Consider the following 20,037-nt stretch of genomic DNA (forward strand, 5'->3'; position numbering starts at 1 on the left):
TACCCGAGGCCCCGGGCCTTAAAACCCTGAGGCTCTGATCAGGTTGCCCTCTTCTTTGCCTGTTACAAAAACAATGACATTGAGGCTGTCAGAGTAATTTTTGGGAAACTACGTTATTTTATCCACTCATCTATGTGTCCTAGAGACCTCAGGACTAAATCAAATGCTTTCTTTGCAGAGTGGTACTGGCACTTGAGTCAGGCTAGTGAAGGGGCAGGCCCGAGTATCGGCAGGGAGAGGGGCGGATCACCAAGGAGTGGTTAGTCAAGATGGCGTTAGCGGTTCGTGCTGCGCGGGTCTGGGGACGACGTAGAGGCTGGGGTCAGGCTGGCCTCGTGCTCCTGCAGCGGCTGGGGGTTCGGGGGCTGGCTGTATCTGTGAGTACCTGGGGCACCAGAGAGTTATCCCCAGCAGAGAATAGGGATGTCAACGCCATATTCAGAGTGTGGGGTTCCTGCAAGGAGTGAAGGAAGGGCTGTCATAGAAGGGACAAGGGTAAGGAGAACCACTTGGAGAGGACACTCAGAGGAAAAACTTCCACTTCCTTAGGAGAGAAAAAGTGAGGCAGCTTCTTTTGGGGCCGCTTGAGACGGAGACAACTTGGAGAGAGGGAGGGGGGATTTCTCAGTCGCCAGGGGGTGATGGCCGCTTAGAGGGACCTGGGAAGAAGGCGAGACGTTTGCTTTAGGCGTCGGGGCGTAAAACTGCCTTAGTAAGGCAATTTGTTCTTGGTAAAGATCTCTCCTCTTCAAAGAGGAGGAAAAAGAGATCAGGTCTTCCTTCACGGATTTTTTTTTTTTTTTAAGTAGTGCCCTGTACTTACTTGCTCCTTTGCTACAATTCTGATTTTAAAATGAATTGCATAGCCTTGACTGGTGTGGCTCAGTGGGTTGAGGGCCGGCCTCCGGACCGAAGGGTTCCTGGTTCAATTCCCGGGCAGGGCACATGGCTGGGTTGCGGGCCAGGTTCCCAGTTGGCATGCGAGAGGCAACCAATCAGTCTTTCCTTCTCTCTCTCTCTCTCTCTCTCTCTAAAAATAAATAAATAATCTTTAAAGTGAATTGCATAAAAAAGTCATTTGAATCTCTGCCCTTCATAAGATGCCAGGACAGGTATCTTGTCTGTTGTGGTCACACTGCAGAAAAGATTACCAATAAATGTATGTTGAATTAATGAGAGGAGAAAAGGAGGGAGAGAGATCCACAGGGCACTTTGCCCACACTTTTTCTTACTGGAAGGCCCTGGGTTGCGATAGAGCCATGAACTAAAATCTCACAATAAGAAAGTAGTTGTTTAGAAGGATATGAAGCTAGATTGTATTGGTTCATGTCCCTAACTGCTATTTTCCAGCAGTATAGCCTTGGGCAAGGGTCTGCTGTTCTTTGTACCTAAGTTTCCCCTGTGTAAAATGCTACCAGTGGCACCTCATAGGGTTGTTGTGAAAATTAAATATGTAGAATGCTAAGAACTGGACCTGGCATTATGCTAAGGGCAATAGGAATGTTGGCCGCTTTTGAAAGTGAGGGTGGAGGGAAGGAGGGAGAAGAAATTTGAGTTGGGGAGGGCCTGGATTGATGAGTGCCCTGGAGGGAATCTGTCAAGATCTTGTGGGGTTGGGCCTGACCCTCTGACCCTCCAATCCAGAAGAAGGAAAGTTGGAAGCCATAGGTGATGGGAGGGGAAACGGGGGAGGAAGGCGAAGAGGATGGGGCGGGGAATGAGGGGAGGGATCCTAGGAAGGGAAGGGTTGCTGGAGCTGGATGGGGGTAGGGCAGTCTGCTACGTTGGGGCTGGTTTGTGTCGCCTTTTTTTTTTTATTTTTTATTTTGGAACAGTCAGATCTTCCATAGCTGATCTCAGTCCGAGGAGCCCATTGGCTGGGCCGGTGGGGCGGGAGGTGGGCCGGACTCGGGCTGTAATAGGGAAAGGTCATTTAGGACTGATTAAATCAGCTTTCTTCTGGCCCAGTCTCGGTGCTGCCCTTCCCTTCCCTCTTGACTTCCCTCCTTTGTGTTTTTGGGAGGGGTGGAGGAGAGGAGGAGAAGGTCTCCCAGAGTCCTACTTTTTATGTATGTATAGTATTTAAAATTTTATATATTTTTGGAGTCCTCGTCTTTCTTTCCCACATTTATTTCTTCAACTTTTTCTTTTAAAATTAAAAATGATACTTTTGTTTTTTTGAGTAGAGGGAAGGAATAGTAGCATTAAGTCAAAGAAGATTTTAGGCCAGGGCTGTCCTATAGAACTTCCGGTGATGGTGGAAGTGTTCTTTATCTGGGCTCTCCAGTAGAGTAGCCACCAACAACACGTGGCTGCTGAGCACTCGGAATGTGTGTAGTGCCCCTGAGGAACTGAAATTTTCACTTTACAGATGGTTCCCAACTTAAGATGGTTTGACTTAACTTTTAGATATGACAATGGTGCGACAGTGGTATACATTCATTAGAAACCTTACTTTGAATTTTGAACTTTTCCCAGACTACCAGTATGTGGTGTGACACTCTGGTTGTGCTAGGCAGAGGCAGTGGGCCACAGCTCCCAGCCAGCCACACGATCCTGAGGGCAAACCACCACAGTGCATTGTGTGGCCAGAGGTTTTTGGATATTGTGTTTTGTGTTTTCACATCTCATTATATGTATAAAAGGCCCGTCTGCCTGTGTCTTCTGCTTCAGGTGAGAGGAGAAAGAAGAAGGCAATTACCCTTGAGATGAAATTCGAGATAATCGCTCAGCTGTAGGCCAGTGTGTGTTCTGAGCACATTTAAGGTAGGCTCTGATGTTCAGTAGGTTAGGGGTATTTTTTTGAGAGAGGGGAAGGGAGGGAGAAAGAGAAGGAGAGAAACATCTTGTGGTTGCCTCTTGTCCACACCCTGCCTGGGGACCGAACCAGAATCCTAGGCATGTGCCGTGAGCTTTTGCGTTATGGGAGGATGCCCAACTCACTGAACTATACTGCTCGGGGCAGGTTAGGGGTTTTAAATACATTTTTGATTTATGATATTTTCAACTTGTGGTGGGTTTATCAGTACTTAACCCCACTGTAAGTCAAGGAGCATCTGTATTTAATTTTTAAAAATTTTAATTGATTGATTTGAGAGAGAGGGAGACAACAATTTGTTGTTCCACCTATTTATGCATTCACCGTTTGATTCTTATATGTGCTGTAACTGGGGATTCAACCTGCCACCTCGGTGCATCCGGTTGATACTAACCAGTTGAGCTACGTGGCCAGGACTGTATTTAATGAGTTTAAATTTAAATAGCCACTGGCTGCCATATTGGATAGTGCAGTTTCAGCTGAGCCAGGAGACAGTCAGTGCCTTGAAGGAAGGTTGGGAGGCTGTGTTGCAGTGGACAGGTTGGGTTGTCAGCGCAGGCCGGGTTGGGAGCCTTACTTCTCCCTGCCTGCTTGCCCCTCCTTTCACCTCGGAGGCGTTTGCCTGATTCCGCAGCCCTTTCTTCCCCTCCAGTTGCTGGCAGATGTACTAGTGCTTAGGGAGAAGAGGAGGAAGGAAAACTGGTTTGTCAAGGTGTCCTGAGTCAGTTTCTCAGCCAGCACCCCAAGGAGCAGGTGGGACCTTGGCCAGGGCATTTCACTTCTCTGAGTGTAGCAAGCGGGTGACTGGAGTCCCTGCTCTGTTGAAAATCAGGGAGCACACACATGGAGCCTGGTTTGCGCAAATTAGCAGTAATGTTATTTCTCTGACCTAGCTCTTTGGGCAGCCTGTCCAAGGGCCTCAGTGTCCTGTGCAGTGTCTCTGAGTGGCCAGTGCCCATTGTGTGTTGTGGGATGAATGGAGATGGTCATTACTGACCCGTTTGTGTCCATCTCCCTTTGCCTTGTGTCTTAAGGAACCTAGCTTCTTTTCACATCATGAAGCACTTTATAATTTACAGTATCACTTGTTACATTTAACACAGCTACACTGCAAGGTACCTACTGGTAGTTTTCTCTCATTACAGGTGAGGAAACTGAGGCTCAGAGAGGTGAGGGGTGAACTTGGAGCCTTGGAGCCCAAAGCCCAGTTTCTTTTCATAGTACTAGGCTGCCGGGAGGAGAGCATTAGGGCTTCGTTTAGGTCTTGCAGCTTCCAGCTCAATCCAGTCTTGGCTGGCGCCACCAGCCTCTGCCCAGGCCGGCTGGTGGGAAGCTGGGTGACAGAGCTGGCCTCAGCCCTTTCCCTCAGCCCCACTGGCCATTTTTCCCCATCTTGGATGAGCCCCTGCTACCCGGAGGCCTCTGTGGGGATACGGTCCTTCAGATGTCAGCGGGCAGGCTGCTTCCTCAGAGAAGCTTTCCTGATCTCAACACCAGTCCCTATCTGTAAAATAGGGACTGTGGGAGTACCCCTTCAGAGAGGTGTGAGGAAGAAAGGAAATGGTTTTTATGAAGCACTTCCTGCATATACCATGTGCTCAGTAAGGGCTCAAGAAATGGCTGCTATTTTTCTCCAGGGACAGCAAGTCTTGGGTGGCCAGGATTGATGCTGGGAAGGGACGGCCTCCCTCAGGGCTTCATACTCCAGTGCCTGGGAGAGCATAGTGCTGCTCAAGCCCCCAGGTCCCAGGTCCCTGAGGCCAGAGAAAGGCTGATTAATCACACTTCCCTGGCGTCCCCAACCAGCTCTCCCATGAGGCAAGGCCACTGATGAGGCCACTCACATTTCTGAGCTGGAAGCACTTTGGGCTGTTTGAGGGCAGAGTGCCTCAGACCCCAGAAGGGAGCGGGTTTGGGTGTCCTTAGTGTCCTACATGGAGAGGACTCGGTTAACTGGTTCATCTGCAGTGCCCTCCGTGGCTGGGCCCCACCTTTCTCACCAGCCTCCTTAGGCAGTTGTGGTCCGCCTGCCTCGGTTCCTGTGCTGACATCACCACTCATGAGCTCTGTGGCCTTGGTCCAGTCAACTAACCCCTCCAAGCCTCAGGGCCACTTCTGTTTTACTGCCACATGATAATAGGTCCTGCCTCCCCTGGCTGCTGTGCGGGCTCATTGAGCACATAGGCCAAAAGAAAGTGCACTGTGTGGCTCCCAGCATGTTGTTAGCTGTTGTCATTAATGTGCTGCAGCTGTACTGGTCTCCAGAGTTCTCGGGTGCCAGGGTCCCAGGCTCTGTTCTCTTCCCTCAGAGCCTTTGTCGTTCCCAGGGACTGAAGTGTTCTTCCCCCAGCCTTTGCCTGGCCCACCCCTGCTTATCCAGCAGGCCTCAGCTTCAGCCCCCTTCTCTAGGAAGCTTTTCCTCATGCTCCACCTGATGCTGGTGGTGAAGGTTCCCCCAGAGCTACAGCAGGGTTTTACACTACCTCACCACCATTCCTGTGGAGTAGCAATTCTTATTTTATCCACAAGGGGACGCAGGGTCAGGGCGACTCTCCTGCCCAGAAGACGTGGCTAGAAAGGGACAAAGTCAGGACTCAAACACAGGCAATTTAGCTCAAGTGTCTCTCATCCTGCCCTGCCCTGTGTTAACCACTAAACATCCTGCCTTCTCTGAGCTCACCCCCACCTTGATTGTAATTCGTGTGTTCAGTGTTTGTCATCCATCCGTCCCATCATCTGCAGCCCTCAGTTCAGGTGTGACTTGGAGCCAGTATTCAGTACCTACCTGTTTGACAACAGTTGTCAAATCATTTAGTCAGCTACTTGTGTATACTGAGTGTTCATTCTTACACTGGGCTGAACAATTACACCATCGACTCATTAATCCTTGTGGCCACCCGTGAGATAGGCACTCCTACTGTCCTCTGTTTATGAATGAGGAAACTGAAGCTCAGGGAGCTTTGTTGCTCAGCCAGGGGCAGCAGTCTGCTCCAGTCCATGCCCTTAATCTTGGTGCCCTAGGGAGTGGCTCCACAAGGGGTCACCTTGACATTGACCTTCTGGGCAGATCAGACCATCCAGAGCAGGCCTCTGTGTTTTCCCTGTAGTGGGAGAGGATGTGGTTTCAGGGTTCTGTAAATCTGTGTGGTCTCTGCCATTGTAAGTCACTGGCCAGCAGGACAAACCCACCCATCACCAAAAACAAAAGAAAAAGTGGGTGGAGTCACATCCTTTCCCTGCAGGCATTTACCACCCATCCAATAATGGAGCATTTCCTCAGGACCAGTCGCTGCTGAACGTTTCTCGGAGCGGAGTCTTTCACTGATCGGAGCGCACTGACTCAGTACAGAGCCTTGGGGTGGCCCAGGAGAGAACGGCACTCCCAAGGCTCAACCCCAATGTGTGGGGTGCACCACAGCGCCCTCTCAGTAGCTCTTTGGTCTCAGTAGGCGGACAGAGTCCTGTTCTGACATCCTGGCTTGTGCAGAGCCATGAGATCCTATCCTCCCGACTGCTGCCAGCCTCCGGACTACCCCCTTAGAGGATTGGAGCCCTTGTTCCATTTGTGTCTCCCCAGGCCTCCGTCCTTGTCTGGAGTGTCTGCTGGAGCCTGCATCATTCTTCAGTTTGAGGTGCAGCCAGTCCTTCTCCCCAGCTCCTCTTTGCCCCATTCTCTTGAGGTGCCAGTCATTTCTGTTTCCCCATCTCCTAATCTTACGGATTTTGTTTTTTCCCTTCTACCAATTTTCAAGCACACAGTGTGTCCTGTGCCTGTACCAAACCCTTTGAGTGCCTTATCTTAGGAACTTTTCACAGCAGTGGTCTACAGCCGTTTTACAGAGGGGGGATTCAAAGAGATGGTGTGTAGTAGAGGGCCACACCGTGAGCTAAGAAATTGGAACCCAGGCCTTGAATGTAACCACTCATTCATCTGTTTGTTCAGTAACTGCCTATTGAGTGCCTGCTCTGTAATCGACCTGGACATAATCCCTGCCTTTGGGGAGTTTGTGATGTGTGTGGGAGACAGGACACAAAAGGATCCTTTAGGTGGACAGAAAGGACTGGCTGTGTGAGTGCTTAGAAGTGTGAGCGCTTGGGGGGAAGTGCAGTCTGCAGAGTTTAGCTGCTTCCCTTGCAGGCGGAGGGGAATCTGCTGTGATGTGAGGCCTGGACCTGTCTTGCTGCTGGGAGTGTAATTTCCTCACAATTATAATTGCAGATAAACGCACACATGTTCATGCCCCCCTCCGGAACCTTGGATGGCTTCTTCACCGTAATTAAAGGAGAGAAGGAGGGGAACACACTTGAGCCTCCATGTGTGAGGTCCAGCTCATGGCACACTCAGTCATTCTTCCGCTCCTGTTGGAAACGAAGCCACCATTATGAGCTAAGAGGACTCTGGCGACCAGTGGGAAGTACAGATGTAAACGTGTGGAAACCAGGCCAGCGATGGCAGTTGGGTTAGGAGCATGGGTTATGGGGTCTAAATGTCAGCCCTGCTCAGGTTTGAAGCCAGTCCTGACTGACTTATCTAGTTTTAGCTCTGTGGCCCAGGGCAGGTTAGTCTACCTCCCTGAACCATAGGTTTCTCATTTACTCAAGGGCAATAGTAAGATTGTGTATGCAGAGCTCAGCCTGGCTCTCCGCAAGTGCTTGATTAAGGGGCACTGTTGCAATACTGAGACCAGTTCAAGGTTATCTCAAGAGTTAAGAAATTGAATTAGTACACATTCTGCCACACATGGAGGCTTCTCATGGGCTTTCCCTGCCAGGCCTCCTCTGATCTGAGCAGGTGTGATGCTTTCCACAGAACTCCAGCCACTCTGAGCTCCTTCCATGTTCCACAGGGGACACACTGTTCCTCACATTTTGCCTTTTGCATGTTCTGTTCCCCTAGCATCGAATACTCTTTTTCCTGACCCCTAGGCATCTTTCAGGGCTCAGCTGTCATGTGACTTCCTCAGAGAAGCCTGACCTCCTTTGCACTCTACTCCACAGAGTCCCATGGCTTCTCCTAGGAGAACATGACTCACCCCCATGGGTACCGTGTTCAGTATCTGTCTTTCGTTCTGGCAGCAGGGACAGATGTCTTGTGTCTCTTAGGTCCCCAGAACCCAGCACAGGGCTTGGAACAAAGCAAGTGCTCAAATATTTATTGAGTGAGTTAGGCTGGGCTTGTGGAGGGAGTTAGGCCTGGCACGGAGACGGCACTGATGCGTGTGGAGCAGTTCACCAGGGTATGGGGGAAGAGGTAGAAAAGAGAGAGAGCAGTGATGTGGGGGTAGAAATCGTAGTATTTTTTGAGCATTTACCATATGACTTACAAATGCTTAGCTAACATTTTATGTGCGCAATCTCACTTTAGCCTTGCAGCATTTCCATGTTCTCCATTTTATGGATGAGAAAGGGGAGGCTTTTTCAGAAGCGGAAGTCATTTTCCCATAGTTACCCAACAAGGGATTTGAACCGAGGCAGACTGACTCTTAAGAGCTCACAGACTGAGTTCTGTTCTGGGTGGCCTCCCTGGTGGGCACAGGGGTCAGTAAAGAGCCCATTCAGGTGACTCGAGGGCTCTGTGCAGAGGTGTCTGTGCCTGTCATAGCAGTGCGAAATGGACAGATGGGGGTCTCTGTGGCCAGAATGGGAAGGCCTTAAATGCCAGGGTGAATAGTTTGGGCTTCTGATAATAATAACAATAGCTGTCAGTTCTTGAACTGCCTGCCACTTTTTTGAGATATTTAATCTTTACAACAACCCTGTGGACTATATGTTATTTTTACCCCAATTGGAAGAGAAACTTAGGCACAAAGATGTGCTAGTAACTTGCCTGAGGTTATGCAATGGGCAAGTGGCGAAGCTGGAGTTCACACCCTATGTGTACATGGCGGCTTAACCACCAGGCCCTGTGGGGCTGAGCCAGTGGGAACCTGAGAGCTGCTCCTGACTCAGGTGTCTGCCCTCCCCTCCCAGCACTCCCAGAGGCAGCAGCAGCAGCACTTCTCATCCCTGGATGACAAGCCTCAGTTCCCAGGGGTCTCAGCGGAGTTCATAGACAAGCTGGAATTCATACATCCCAATGTCATCTCTGGGATCCCCATCTACCGCGTCATGGATCGGCAGGGCCAGATCATCAACCCCAATGAGGATCCCCACGTGAGAGGCCACCTCCTTCACCCCCTGCCTCCTATGCCCAGGCCCCTTGCCCATGTCCTCTCTGGTCCCAATGGCTCTGTGTGTCTCTGTGCCTTCATCTGCAGCTGCCACAGGAGGAGGTACTCAAGTTCTACAAGACCATGACACTGCTCAATACCATGGACCGCATCCTCTATGAGTCCCAGCGGCAGGTGCGTGGGGACAGACTGGGGAGGGGAGCTTGGAACCACCTGCGGTCCCTCTGCCTGTGTGGGGGCCAAAAGTTAACTCTCGAGGTGGAAAGACTGCAATGGAGATCCATTGTCTTGGGGTTCTTAGAGTTCTTGGGGTTTTCTTGGGGCACTGGAGGGAGAATGTGGGAAGGGCACTGGCCAGGGGCCGAAGTATGGACCAGATCACTGAAAACACCTATTGTGTGCTGGGCTCGGGGCTTAGCTGTGCAGGGAGAGGGCAGGTAGGGGTCATGAGGGCCCTTCTTGGGAGCTCACAGTCCTGAGAAACAGGGTGACCCTCGGTGCTTCCCGGAGTGCCCATGGCAAACATGCTGGGAACCTCAGTAGACAGAGACCCAGTCAAAGATGGAAATTTATTGACTCAAGTAACTTCAAGTTCAGAGGGCCCTGTCTTCAGGCACAGCTGTGTCCAGGAATTGAAAGATGTCACCAGACCTCTTCCTCTCTCTGAGTGTCTTTTCTTCTCTTCTTTGCCTTGGCTTCTTTCGTTCTCAAGCAGCTGTGGTCTCTGGAAGCTCCAAGCTCATGGAGAGTTGGCAGAGAAAGGGTTCAGGGTATGGTTGAAGTCCTCATCTGCCACTTTCTGGCTTTGCGGCCCTGGGAAAGCTGCTTGAACTCTCAGTGCTTCAGTTTTCTGGTCTGCAGGGAGTTTCATGGGGACTGATGGTGATGTGCAATGGCTTTAGGGATAGTGAACTTGGCATTTAGTTAGTCCGTGATAAATATTAGCTCTTATTTGCCATGACGCTACCAGCCTTGGAATAATGAAACCTTCTCCTTAGTGGTGGAAAGAATTTGGTCTCTAATGTTCCAGCAGAAGGCCCAGGGCTAATACTCATTGGCCACGCTTTGATCACAGACCCCTCCCTGAGCCATCCCATGACAGGCCAGGCTGGGGCCATGTGCCCATCTCCAGGAACCAGGGGAACAGAGTAGCAGCCCCAGAGCACTATTCTTCCCCCTTTCCTGTTAGAAAAGGGGGAAGAATACTGGGCAGGCCAGTCCTCACATGGGGATTGGCTAGAAATTTGCATTTGCATGAAGCCCCCAGGTGAGCAGATCAGACAGGCAGCCTCCTCTGGGGAACACTCCATACCGGCTCTCCGAGTGATGGTAAGGTCTCCGCCCTGCCCAGACACTTTCTTTGGCTCCTGTGTGCACAGGATCACATCTGGCCCTTCCTGCCCATCCTGGCTCCTATTCCTCTGTGGCCTTGGCAGTTCACTCCCCTCTCCACAGTCTCAGTGCCAAGCCAGGCCGTCTGCCCACCCTCACACATGCCGGGCTCCTTCCTGCCCCTGCATTGGCTGCACAAACAGGGCTGTGGAATCCCACCGATGTGGATCCAGTCAGAGCTGTGACTTTGGGCAGGTGATTTTTCTTGTCTTTGTCTCAGTATTTTTAGTATACTAAAAAGAATGAGGATAACAAGAGAATCCACCCTACAGGCTTGGGGTAGGAATTCTGTGAGCACTATCATGTAAGGCCCCTTGCTGCCCATCAGCTGACACAGGAAGCCCTCAGTGAGATCAACTCATCCTTCATCCTGTTAGCTAGGATTACTTTCACCTGCAGTAACAGACCTCCTCCCATCCTCTCCCCTCAAAAAATCCTAACAAAAACAAAAGAATAGCTTCAACAGATCAATAGTTTTTCCCCCTTGCATAAAAGAAATCTGGAAACAGGTGGTCTGGGGAGGGTATGGTGGCACCACAGTATCATTGGATACCCAGCGTTGGATTCTAGCCTTGAGGGCCCTTCATGAACCTAATGGCTGCTGGGGCTCCCTCCATCACATCTCATTCCAGGCAGGAAGTGGAAGGAAGGTGGAAGGTCACACACGGCACATTTAGGTATCTCCACAGCCATCTTTATAGAACTTTACAGGTAGTCCCAATAATGTCTTACATTCTATTGGTCACTCCTAGCTGGCTACAAGGGAGACTAAGAAACGAAGTGTTTTAGTCTCGGCAGTTGCTACCTGTGCTGGAATGAGATCTCTTAGCAAAGAGGAAGAGAGATAGGATACTGGGTGGCAGCCAGTGACCTCAGCCAGTAACCCAGGTGCTGTTTTGCTCAGGGGCCCCTTTAGGCTGTTACCCTTGCCAGTCTCACAGCCTTGCCAGGCGCTCAACGTCTGGCATCTGCCCACTCATCAGCCCTGGGAGGTCAATTAGCTTTTAATTGGCTCCCCACTTAGAAGAAAGCATTATCCATCTGGTTCCCCCCACCGTGAGAGACAGCCAGGCTGGTAGAACACGTGAGGGCCGTGGAAAGAGCACCTGCAGGTGCCAGTTCGGGCTCTCTCTGTTTCACTTCGCATGTAGTTCTGGGGAGCTCATTTCTATTTCTATGCTAGGGGCTCCCCAAATCTCCAACCTGACTTAACCTCTTAGCCCCAGATCTGCTTGGCTTCTCACTGTGATGTCCTGACCAAGATTCAGCCTGACCAAACTTGGTCTCTGCATCTTCCTCCCAGGCCCACTCCTGTTCCTCTGTTAGGCCGGCTCTCAGTGACGGGTGCCACCATCCATGCATTTGCCCAAACTGGAGGCCTGCATTTCATTTCTGTCTCCTCCCCCCTCACTATCACTTTCTCATTCACTCTGTCCCTAGGTATTTATCTATTTATGGTTTTTTTCCCATCCATCTCTGTCCCTAGGTATTTAGTTAGAAATCCATTCTGCTGCTCACCAACGTGGTTGAGTTGGCTTTCATCATGTGTTTGTTGTCTCATGTTCAAATATGGCTGCCACAGCTCCAGGCATCACAGCTTTGTGCCAGGCAGGAAGAAAAGAAGGGGAAGGGCTGACACCAGCAGCAGGGTTTTTTGTTTATTTGTTTGTTTTAATCAAGAAAGCAAAATCATCACTTCTCGGCCTTTTGGCTAAGATCAAGTGTAGTATCTGTTCTTATCAGTTTAATATCTGATACACCCTCCATCTGAGGACATTATATTAAATGGATTTTTAGAGCTGGAATATGGAATAGGAGCTTGCTCCGTCCACTCCGTGTATCCACCCACTACTGCAGTACTTCCAGAAACGGGTGCATTAAAAAAAAAACAAACCCAATGCAAAATCAGACTTCCATTTAAGTCTCTGGCTAGAGCTGTATCCTGTGAGAGTGGCTGGGAACCTAATGTTTGGCTTTTCCAGGCCCTGGGTTCCAGGCTTATAGCCAGCCAGGAGGGTATGCCACTCCCTGGTACTGCTGCTACTACTTTTCTTTTTTTTTTAATTTAAAAACATTTTTAGTTTTCAGCCCTGGCTGGTGTGGCTCAGTGGACTGAGTGCCGACCTGCAAACCAAATAGACACTGCTGCGATTCCCAGTCAGGGCATAGGCCTGGGTTGCGGGCCAGGTCCCTAGTACAGGGTGTGCGAGAGGCAACCACACACTGATGTTTCTGTCCCTCTCTTTCTGCCTTCCCTTCTCTCTAAAAATAAATAAATAAAATCTTTTTTAAAAATTTAGTTTTCAATTATAGTTGACATTCCGTGTCACTTTTTAAAAAGAATTTATTTATTTTCAGAGAGGAGAAGGGAGGGAGAAACAGAGGGAGAGAAACCTCAGTGTGTGGTTGCCTCTCACACGCCCCATACTGGGCTCCTGGCCCACAACCCAGGCCTGCACCCTGACTGGGAATCGCACCTTCGTCTCTCTGGTTTGCAGGTCTGCAGTCAGTCCACTGAGCCATACCAGCCAGGGCTTACGTTTTTTTGGTTTGCAGGAAGGTGATCAATCCACTGAGCCAAACCAGTCAGGGCTTTTTTTTTTTTTTTTTTAATTTATTGATATTTAGAAAGATTGATTGGTGGTTCCACATATTGATGCATTCGTTGGTTGCTTCTTCTGTGTGCTTGACCAGGGATTGAACCTACAACCTTGGCATATCGGGATGATACTCTAACCAGCTGAACGACACCAGTCAGGGCTAGACCACATCTTCTTTATCCACTCGTCTATTAATGGGTACTTGGGGTTGCTTCCATATCTTGGCTATGGTAAATAAAAAATACGGAACGCTTTGCAAATTTGCATGTCATCTTTGTGTAGGGGCCATGTTAATCTTTGCATCATTCCATTTTTACTACATGTGCTGCCAAAGTGAGCATGCTGACTGCTGCTGAAGGCTGTCAACCATCCAACCAGCCTTCCTGCCTGTTGGCACTGTGAGGCCAGGCCACCACCCTTCTTGTGTGGCTTGCTGTCCTCAGTCCTGTTTCTTGTATCCACTTCCCGCATAGCAGCCTGAGAGACATTTCTAAAACTTCACTGTCCAAAGAGAGCTGTGGGCAGGTTACCACTGTTCTCCAGGTAAAGTTCAGATGTCTCATACCCTGTGGTACCTGGGTTCTGCCTGTCTCTCCTGCCTCGTCCTTCCCCACTGCCCCCCCCCGCCCCGCCCTGCCCCGGCTCTGTCCCTTCCAGCTTCATGACCTTTATTATTCTCTCTGGAAACCTTCATCCACCCCTACCTTTGCTTAAGTTAGGCGTTGTTCCCTGGTGCCCCTGCGTGGTGGGGCGGGTACATCCTTACAGCTCCTGTGCACAACCCCCTCCCTCTGGCTCTAACCAGTCTGGCAGTTCCTCCATGAAGTCGGAAACTCCAGCGTGGCCAGGCCCAGAGCAGCCCTCAGGAAGTATCTGCTGATCAGTGGAGTCATCAGAAGTTGGTCGCTGTTTGTACAGTTCTTACTGGTTGCCCAGCATAACCAAGCCTGGGCTTCTGGGCTCCCCTTTACCCACAGGGCCGGATCTCCTTCTACATGACTAACTATGGTGAGGAGGGGACGCATGTGGGGAGCGCAGCAGCCCTGGACAACACGGACCTGGTGTTTGGCCAGTACCGGGAGGCAGGTACGTCTGCCCATGTCCTGGCCCTGTGGAGCACATGCCAGATTTGGGGTCCCCATGGAGGCAGGTCAAGCCCAGCCCCTCCTGGTATGAAGATGAGGCCCTCACTAGTTACCCTGTGTGCTCTTTGAGGAATGGCACAATGCCAGGGAGGTCCAAGGAGCTGAATGAAGGACTTTTCAAGTGAGAAGGAGCCAAGCCAGGTACAGAGTTTAGAGGGGGTAGGCTTCCCCTCTGTGGAGGGCGGGCACTGTTGTGGTTATGAGCCTTTTCTCCTGACTGGTCCATGGCTACTGGCTGTCAGATTTGGGGCCAATCACTTCCCTTCTCTGAATGTCAGTTTTTTCCAGAATCAAGATGGTGATCATGATGGTATTACAATCTCTCTGCTGTGGGGTTGCTGGGACTGTGCAGTGAGGGCAGGCAGAGCTGCAGCTGTGGCCTATACTGTGGGCCCCTGCCCGCCCAGTGTGAGCTCTGCTGGCATCTCCAGGTGCCGCAGCCTGCAGGGAGCAGGAGCACATGGGAGGACCTGGCAGGTTCCAGCCAGGGAGCTGGCTCACTTCCTGAGTGCAGAGAAGGATGGAAGACTAGGACTGAAGAAAATCAGTGTGCATAAAAGAGTGACTGGGGTGAAGAACCTAGCCCGGGGCACTGAGGGGCTGCTTCCAGACTGGTGGTTGGTATGGGGGACTTGCACAGGAGCCTCTCTCTGGGGCTGCAGGGGAGGTAGATCTTGAGCCCTCCTCTTGGGTACTTCATGACTGTGGGCAAGTTGCCAGATTGTTCTTCAGTTGCTTAACGTGGCTGTTGAGGGGTTTCATGGGATAGGTGATGCAAAGCCGTTAGTACAGGACCTGGTGTGGGGTAAGCACTCAGTGTCAGAGGTGACATTGTGACTGGGGCCTCTCATCCTGGGACACCTATTTAGGATGGAGGCAGGGCCTGGCCAGGCTGGCTGTGCAGAGCCCTCCCTGGACCAGTGTGGTGGTCCGGTCTACTCTTGGACTGTCTATCCCCTCTGTGCTGCACCAGAACCCCCGCCCCATGTGCTGTAGAAGGACAGATGCCCACTGATGGTCTGTGGTTCAGTATCATTAGCAAGGAAGATTTCCCCAGACACTAGGCTGCACACCAGGCCCTTGCCAGGTTTGCTGAGTGCTTCCTGCTGGGTTTGCTGAAGGGGTCCTTGGTGAGAGCTCCAGGCGGGGCCAAGCAAGGGCCCTTGAATCCTTGTGGCAGCTGGGCAGTCCACACAGGGCCGTTTGGGCCCTGGCTACCCTGCAGGAGGGGCCCTCTGGCACCACCAGTCAGCGCACAGCTCTGCATCTGGGCAGCTGCTGAGGGCACTCGTGCTAGGTAAGGTGAGGCAGACCCTGTGCCCCATCCTTAACTCTCTGTCTCCTTACTCTGGAGTGGGGAGCACAAGGGTACCCCACAACCAGATTGCGCCACCTCCAGGAACCCCCCACCAGCCAGGTGAGAGAGCCTGGTGGTAAGCTTCTCTTTGATGGTGGGTGGGAATCCACCAGAGATTTTGTTTAAAGATGGGTTTTACTGCCATAAATAGGTTTGAATATTCTTCTCATTAGTCCAGAAATTGTGAGCTAGGGGCTTGTACTTTTATTTGGTTCAGATGATGATTTTTTAAAGTAATTAGTTGAAACACTTAAAATTTAGGTAGTTTCTCATTTAAAAAAAAAAAGCAAGCTAGGTTTCTTCTTTTGAAAAACTCAACGATTTAGCCTCTCTGGGTAGCAGTCACTTGGTCTTAACAGTGGCCTCCCTCTTGAGACAGACCTGTGCTTGCTGGTCTGCCCACGTGGGTCCTGCACCTGCTGGTCCCCTCAGCATCCCAGTGTGCTTCCCTTGCTCTCATCCAGCTCCCTTACTGTACAGACAGGGAATTGGAAGCCCAGGCAGGAAGGGCTTTGCCCTGGGACCCTCACGGGGCTCTGCACCCCCAGACCCTCTCCCCCAGCAACTGCTGCCTCTGCCCCTCACAGGCGTGCTGATGTATCGGGACTACCCCCTGGAACAGTTCATGGCCCAGTGCTACGGCAACGTGAACGACCCGGGCAAGGGGCGCCAGATGCCCGTTCACTATGGCTGCAAGGAGCGTCACTTCGTCACCATCTCGTCTCCACTGGCCACACAGATGCCTCAGGGTGAGGATACACGTCTTGGGCCTGGACCACATAGACCAATGCTGTACCCCTGAATAGGCCCAGCCCTTCTCCATCCTGGGGGGGCTTCCTGGTTGGTGACGTGGTCTAAGCAAGACCCCTCTTGTCTGGGACCCTTCAGGGGAGGGCTGTGGTGCTGTCCTCCCTTGTTTGGCAGGCTTCAGCCAGCACAACCACATTCTTGGTTTCCAAAACTTGTGCCCACCCAGTTTGTCCACATATAGACACACACACACACACACCCCACTGCGTATGGTGGAGCAAATGCCAGGTCCCTTGCTAAAGGTCACCTGGCAGGTGGGAGAAAAGCAGGAAGGACTCAAGTCAGGGACTATGGCTACAGAGCCTGGTTTCTTGCTCCCAACCCCACTTTGCCTCCGTCCTCAGAGTTCAGCTCCCCTACAGCTTACTCTGGAAGCCCACAGTGCTGCAAGTGGTTGGTGTGGCTTCTGTTAAAGACGACTGCTTGGGAAGCAGAGCATAGGGGCATGGAAGCGGGCTGCCCTCCCTGCCCTCTGGAGCCTGCCCTCAGTCAAGGCTCAGACTGGGCTTCGGCTTTCTCTGCTCAGGGCACCCCCAGATACATGAGTTGCCGTATCTGCTAGGTGAGCAGAGTGCCTTGCACATCACAAGGCCCCACGTCATTCTGTTTGGAAACGAGGAGTGAGCAGTTTATGTCTTTGAGGTGGGAGGTGGGTGGTGCAACCTTCTAGGTAGAGGTGACATTTTTGCTGAAGGTAGGTAGGATTTCCATAAGATGGGGCCCTGGTCCTCGCCTTCTTTTGAGGTGACTACTAATTCACTCAGTTCCAAACATACAGAGTCCCTGCTGTGTGGGTACCACCTTAGGTTCAGTGAAAAAGAGACAGACAAAACCTTCAGCTCTCCTGGTGCTGACATGGGGGTAGGGGAGAGACAGTAAACAAGATGAAGATGTGACCCATGGAGCACGTCAGGGGTTGATAGGACCTGCAGGAGAGATGAGGCTGGGAGGGCGTGCTGTGCGATGGGGAAGGCGGGGTGACATTTCAGTAGAGACCAGTCAGGGGCCGGCTCGGGATCTTGAGGTAGGGCCTTCCTGCTGCGTTTGAGGTTCTTGAGGGACAGGGAGGAGCCCAGTGGGGCAGCTGTGCATGGGGGTAGGGGGCATCAGAGGTATGTAAGGGTGTAGATCTGCAGGGCCTCAGGGCCTTTGACTTTAACCCAGAGTGGAATGGGGGCCACAGGGGAGCGGGAGTGGTCAGCTTTGCAGTGACTTGGCCTGGCTCACCATTAAACAGTCCTCTGGCTGCCCCAAGGCAACAGGAGGAGCCTAGTCCGGCCCAGTGAGGTGAAGTAGATGGGGAGAAGGGGTCAGGTTCTGGCTCTGTGTTGAAGGTGGAGTAGGTGTGGGGATGACCGAGTTGGGAGTCAAAGATGGTGCTGACGTTTTGGGCCTGAGGAGTTAGAAGGATGGAGCTGCTGTCAGCTGAGGGGAGAAGATGGGGTGGGGCAGGTTGTGGAGGCACTGCCGGGATATCAGATGTTTGCTTTCCCCTCTGCCTGGTGACAGCCAGCTGAGTCCTGGAGCCTGAGGCTGGGGTGGTGTGTGTGTGTGTGTCTCTCTGTGTCTGTGTGCCTTGTGAGGGAGAGAGATGAGCATGCATGGGGCTCTGCTCCTGCTCACCACGCTCTCATTGCCTACAGCGGTGGGCGCAGCCTATGCGGCCAAGCGGGCCAATGCCAACAGGATTGTCATCTGTTACTTCGGGGAGGGGGCAGCCAGCGAGGGGGATGCCCACGCTGGCTTCAACTTCGCTGCTACACTTGAGTGCCCCATCATCTTCTTCTGCCGGAACAATGGCTATGCCATCTCCACACCCACCTACGAGCAGTACCGCGGGGATGGCATCGGTATGGGCCCCTACTGCCTCTTCTCCCTTCCTGCCACCCCTGCCCTCCTGGTCTCTTCCTGCAGTGTCTGGCACAAGGGAGCTCGCCAGAGACAGTGAACACAGTGCTGCTTTGTTTGCTCCCCTCCCCTCCCCTCCCCTCCCCTCCTCTCCCCTCCTCCATTCCCTGCTCATTGTCCTCATCTGACCCATGGGGTCTGAGCTGCCTCTCTCTGTCCCCACAGCGGCTCGAGGCCCCGGGTATGGCATCATGTCGATCCGAGTGGATGGCAATGACGTGTTCGCTGTGTACAATGCCACCAAGGAGGCCCGGCGACGGGCTGTGGCAGAGAACCAGCCCTTCCTCATTGAGGCCATGACCTATAGGTGCCTGCCTCCCCCAACCTCCCCACTAGCCTTGACAGCCATCTTTACCATCTTCCCTATATCCATCGCTGGGACCCCTAAAGCCTGACCCCATCACCCAGTGTTGTATCCTCTTCCTTGCCTTTACTCCTTGTCCATGGCCCTCCCCTGGGCAGGATTGGGCACCACAGCACCAGTGATGACAGCTCAGCATACCGCTCAGTGGACGAGGTCAATTACTGGGACAAGCAGGACCACCCGATCTCCCGACTGAGGCACTACCTGCAGAGCCGCGGCTGGTGGGATGATGAGCAGGAGAAGGCTTGGAGGAAGCAGTCACGCAAGAAGGTGAAGGCCTCCTTTTGCAGACTGACGCCTCAGGGGCATGTCCTGAGGTAGTACATCATGGGGAACCCTGGAAGGACGGAGGCTGGGATTTGGGGGACATTGAACTGGGAGACTTGGGGAATGCCCCAGTGTTGTCTCTTAAGTGTGGCCTGTGGGAGCCACGCTGCCTGGGCACGTGTACCATGGCTGCGTCCTAGCTGTGCCCTTGGCATGAGGGATGCTGGGGTACCTACTTCAGAAGGTTGAGGATGAGGTGATTTAATCTGCATGCGGTGTGAGTGTCCCTCCCACAGCCAGCCTGTTGTCCTCCCTGTCCCTGGCCTCAGGCAGCACTGCTGCCTCTAGCTACACAGTCATTGGCAGTCCCTTCACCGTGGCTTGGTTTCCCCACCTCTAACCTACCTACTTCTTAGGGCTGCTGGGTCTGAAACGATTCCATAGGCTTAGCTTTAGTGCCTGGTCCTGCGAAGGAGGGAGAAACTGGGATTGGGGGCCTTGATGGGGGTGTTAGCTGTCCCCACTGTGATGGTGATCGTCTCCGTTGTCTAGATGGGAACACAGAGGCTCAAGTGGGTTAACGCCTCACGGAGGTCCCACAGGTAGGAGGCAGGGTCCTGTGCAGGAGGCCGGCTACTTACTTGCCTACTGTCCCATGTCTTCTAGGTGATGGAGGCCTTCAAGGAGGCTGAGCAGAAGCTGAAACCCAGTCCCAGTCTGCTCTTCTCTGACGTGTATCAAGAGATGCCTACCCAGCTCCGTAAGCAGCAAGAGTCCCTGACCCGTCACCTCCAGACCTATGGCGAGCACTACCCCCTGGACCACTTTGAGAAGTGAGCCCTGCTCACCCCACCCCACCCATCTCAGGTACCCTGAGAGGCAGCCCCAGACTAAGGGCTGGAGAGAGCTGGCAGCCAGCTCCCTCCAGGATACTCAGGGCAGAACTGAGATGATAAGGGGCAGGGCTTCCGCTCACCATCCCCGCTTCTCTAGACTCCCTAGGTTACATTGTGGGGAGCCCTGCCGGCTCCCACTTTGACTGTGGTTACAGTGCCTTCTCCCAGGGGCTAGGCAAGGGTGCCTCCAGGACCGGAAGCCCCTCTGGACTGAGGGCAGGAATGGCAGGTCAGCCTGTGGAACTTACTCAGAGTGAAAGGTGGGCAGCAGGCATTGAATAAACTGTGTCTCTGCACTTGGCACTCTGTC

The 20,037-nt window shown here is 52.3% G+C and overlaps 1 protein-coding gene and 2 non-coding genes across 4 annotated transcripts; 2 read left to right on the top strand and 1 right to left on the bottom strand.

Moving 5' to 3' along the window:
• Positions 1-220: 220 nt before the first annotated feature.
• BCKDHA (branched chain keto acid dehydrogenase E1 subunit alpha) lies at positions 221-20,028 on the top strand. 2 transcript variants are annotated; one of them, XM_053915084.2, is made up of 9 exons: positions 221-377; positions 8,789-8,971; positions 9,076-9,162; positions 13,958-14,066; positions 16,070-16,231; positions 17,936-18,142; positions 18,366-18,507; positions 18,663-18,834; positions 19,498-20,028. In XM_053915084.2, exons 1-9 carry the CDS (start codon positions 270-272, stop codon positions 19,666-19,668), a joined length of 1,341 nt encoding a protein of 446 aa, XP_053771059.1. In that variant the 5' UTR covers positions 221-269; the 3' UTR covers positions 19,669-20,028. The 2 variants fall into 2 exon arrangements, with proteins under 2 accessions (XP_053771059.1, XP_053771060.1); XM_053915085.2 differs by having other exon boundaries at positions 18,663-18,881; positions 19,498-19,635.
• On the top strand, positions 12,072-12,263 carry LOC112320280 (U2 spliceosomal RNA). The gene has a single exon (XR_002976412.1). It is a non-coding gene; the product is annotated as a U2 spliceosomal RNA (small nuclear RNA).
• On the bottom strand, positions 13,218-13,321 carry LOC112320278 (U6 spliceosomal RNA). Its single transcript, XR_002976410.1, has one exon. It is a non-coding gene; the product is annotated as a U6 spliceosomal RNA (small nuclear RNA).
• Positions 20,029-20,037: the final 9 nt, after the last annotated feature.

Source organism: Desmodus rotundus, chromosome 12, assembly GCF_022682495.2.
Source record: "Desmodus rotundus isolate HL8 chromosome 12, HLdesRot8A.1, whole genome shotgun sequence".
Taxonomy (NCBI): Eukaryota; Metazoa; Chordata; class Mammalia; order Chiroptera; family Phyllostomidae; genus Desmodus; species Desmodus rotundus.

Bases quoted from the DNA above. Each gene is read 5' to 3' on its own strand.
- BCKDHA (XM_053915084.2), top strand. From the start codon at position 270: ATGGCGTTAGCGGTTCGTGCTGCGCGGGTCTGGGGACGACGTAGAGGC. The intron at 14,067-16,069 runs GTACGTCTGCCC...TGCCCCTCACAG, and splicing joins TGGCCAGTACCGGGAGGCAG to GCGTGCTGATGTATCGGGAC. The intron at 18,143-18,365 runs GTATGGGCCCCT...CTGTCCCCACAG, and splicing joins GTACCGCGGGGATGGCATCG to CGGCTCGAGGCCCCGGGTAT.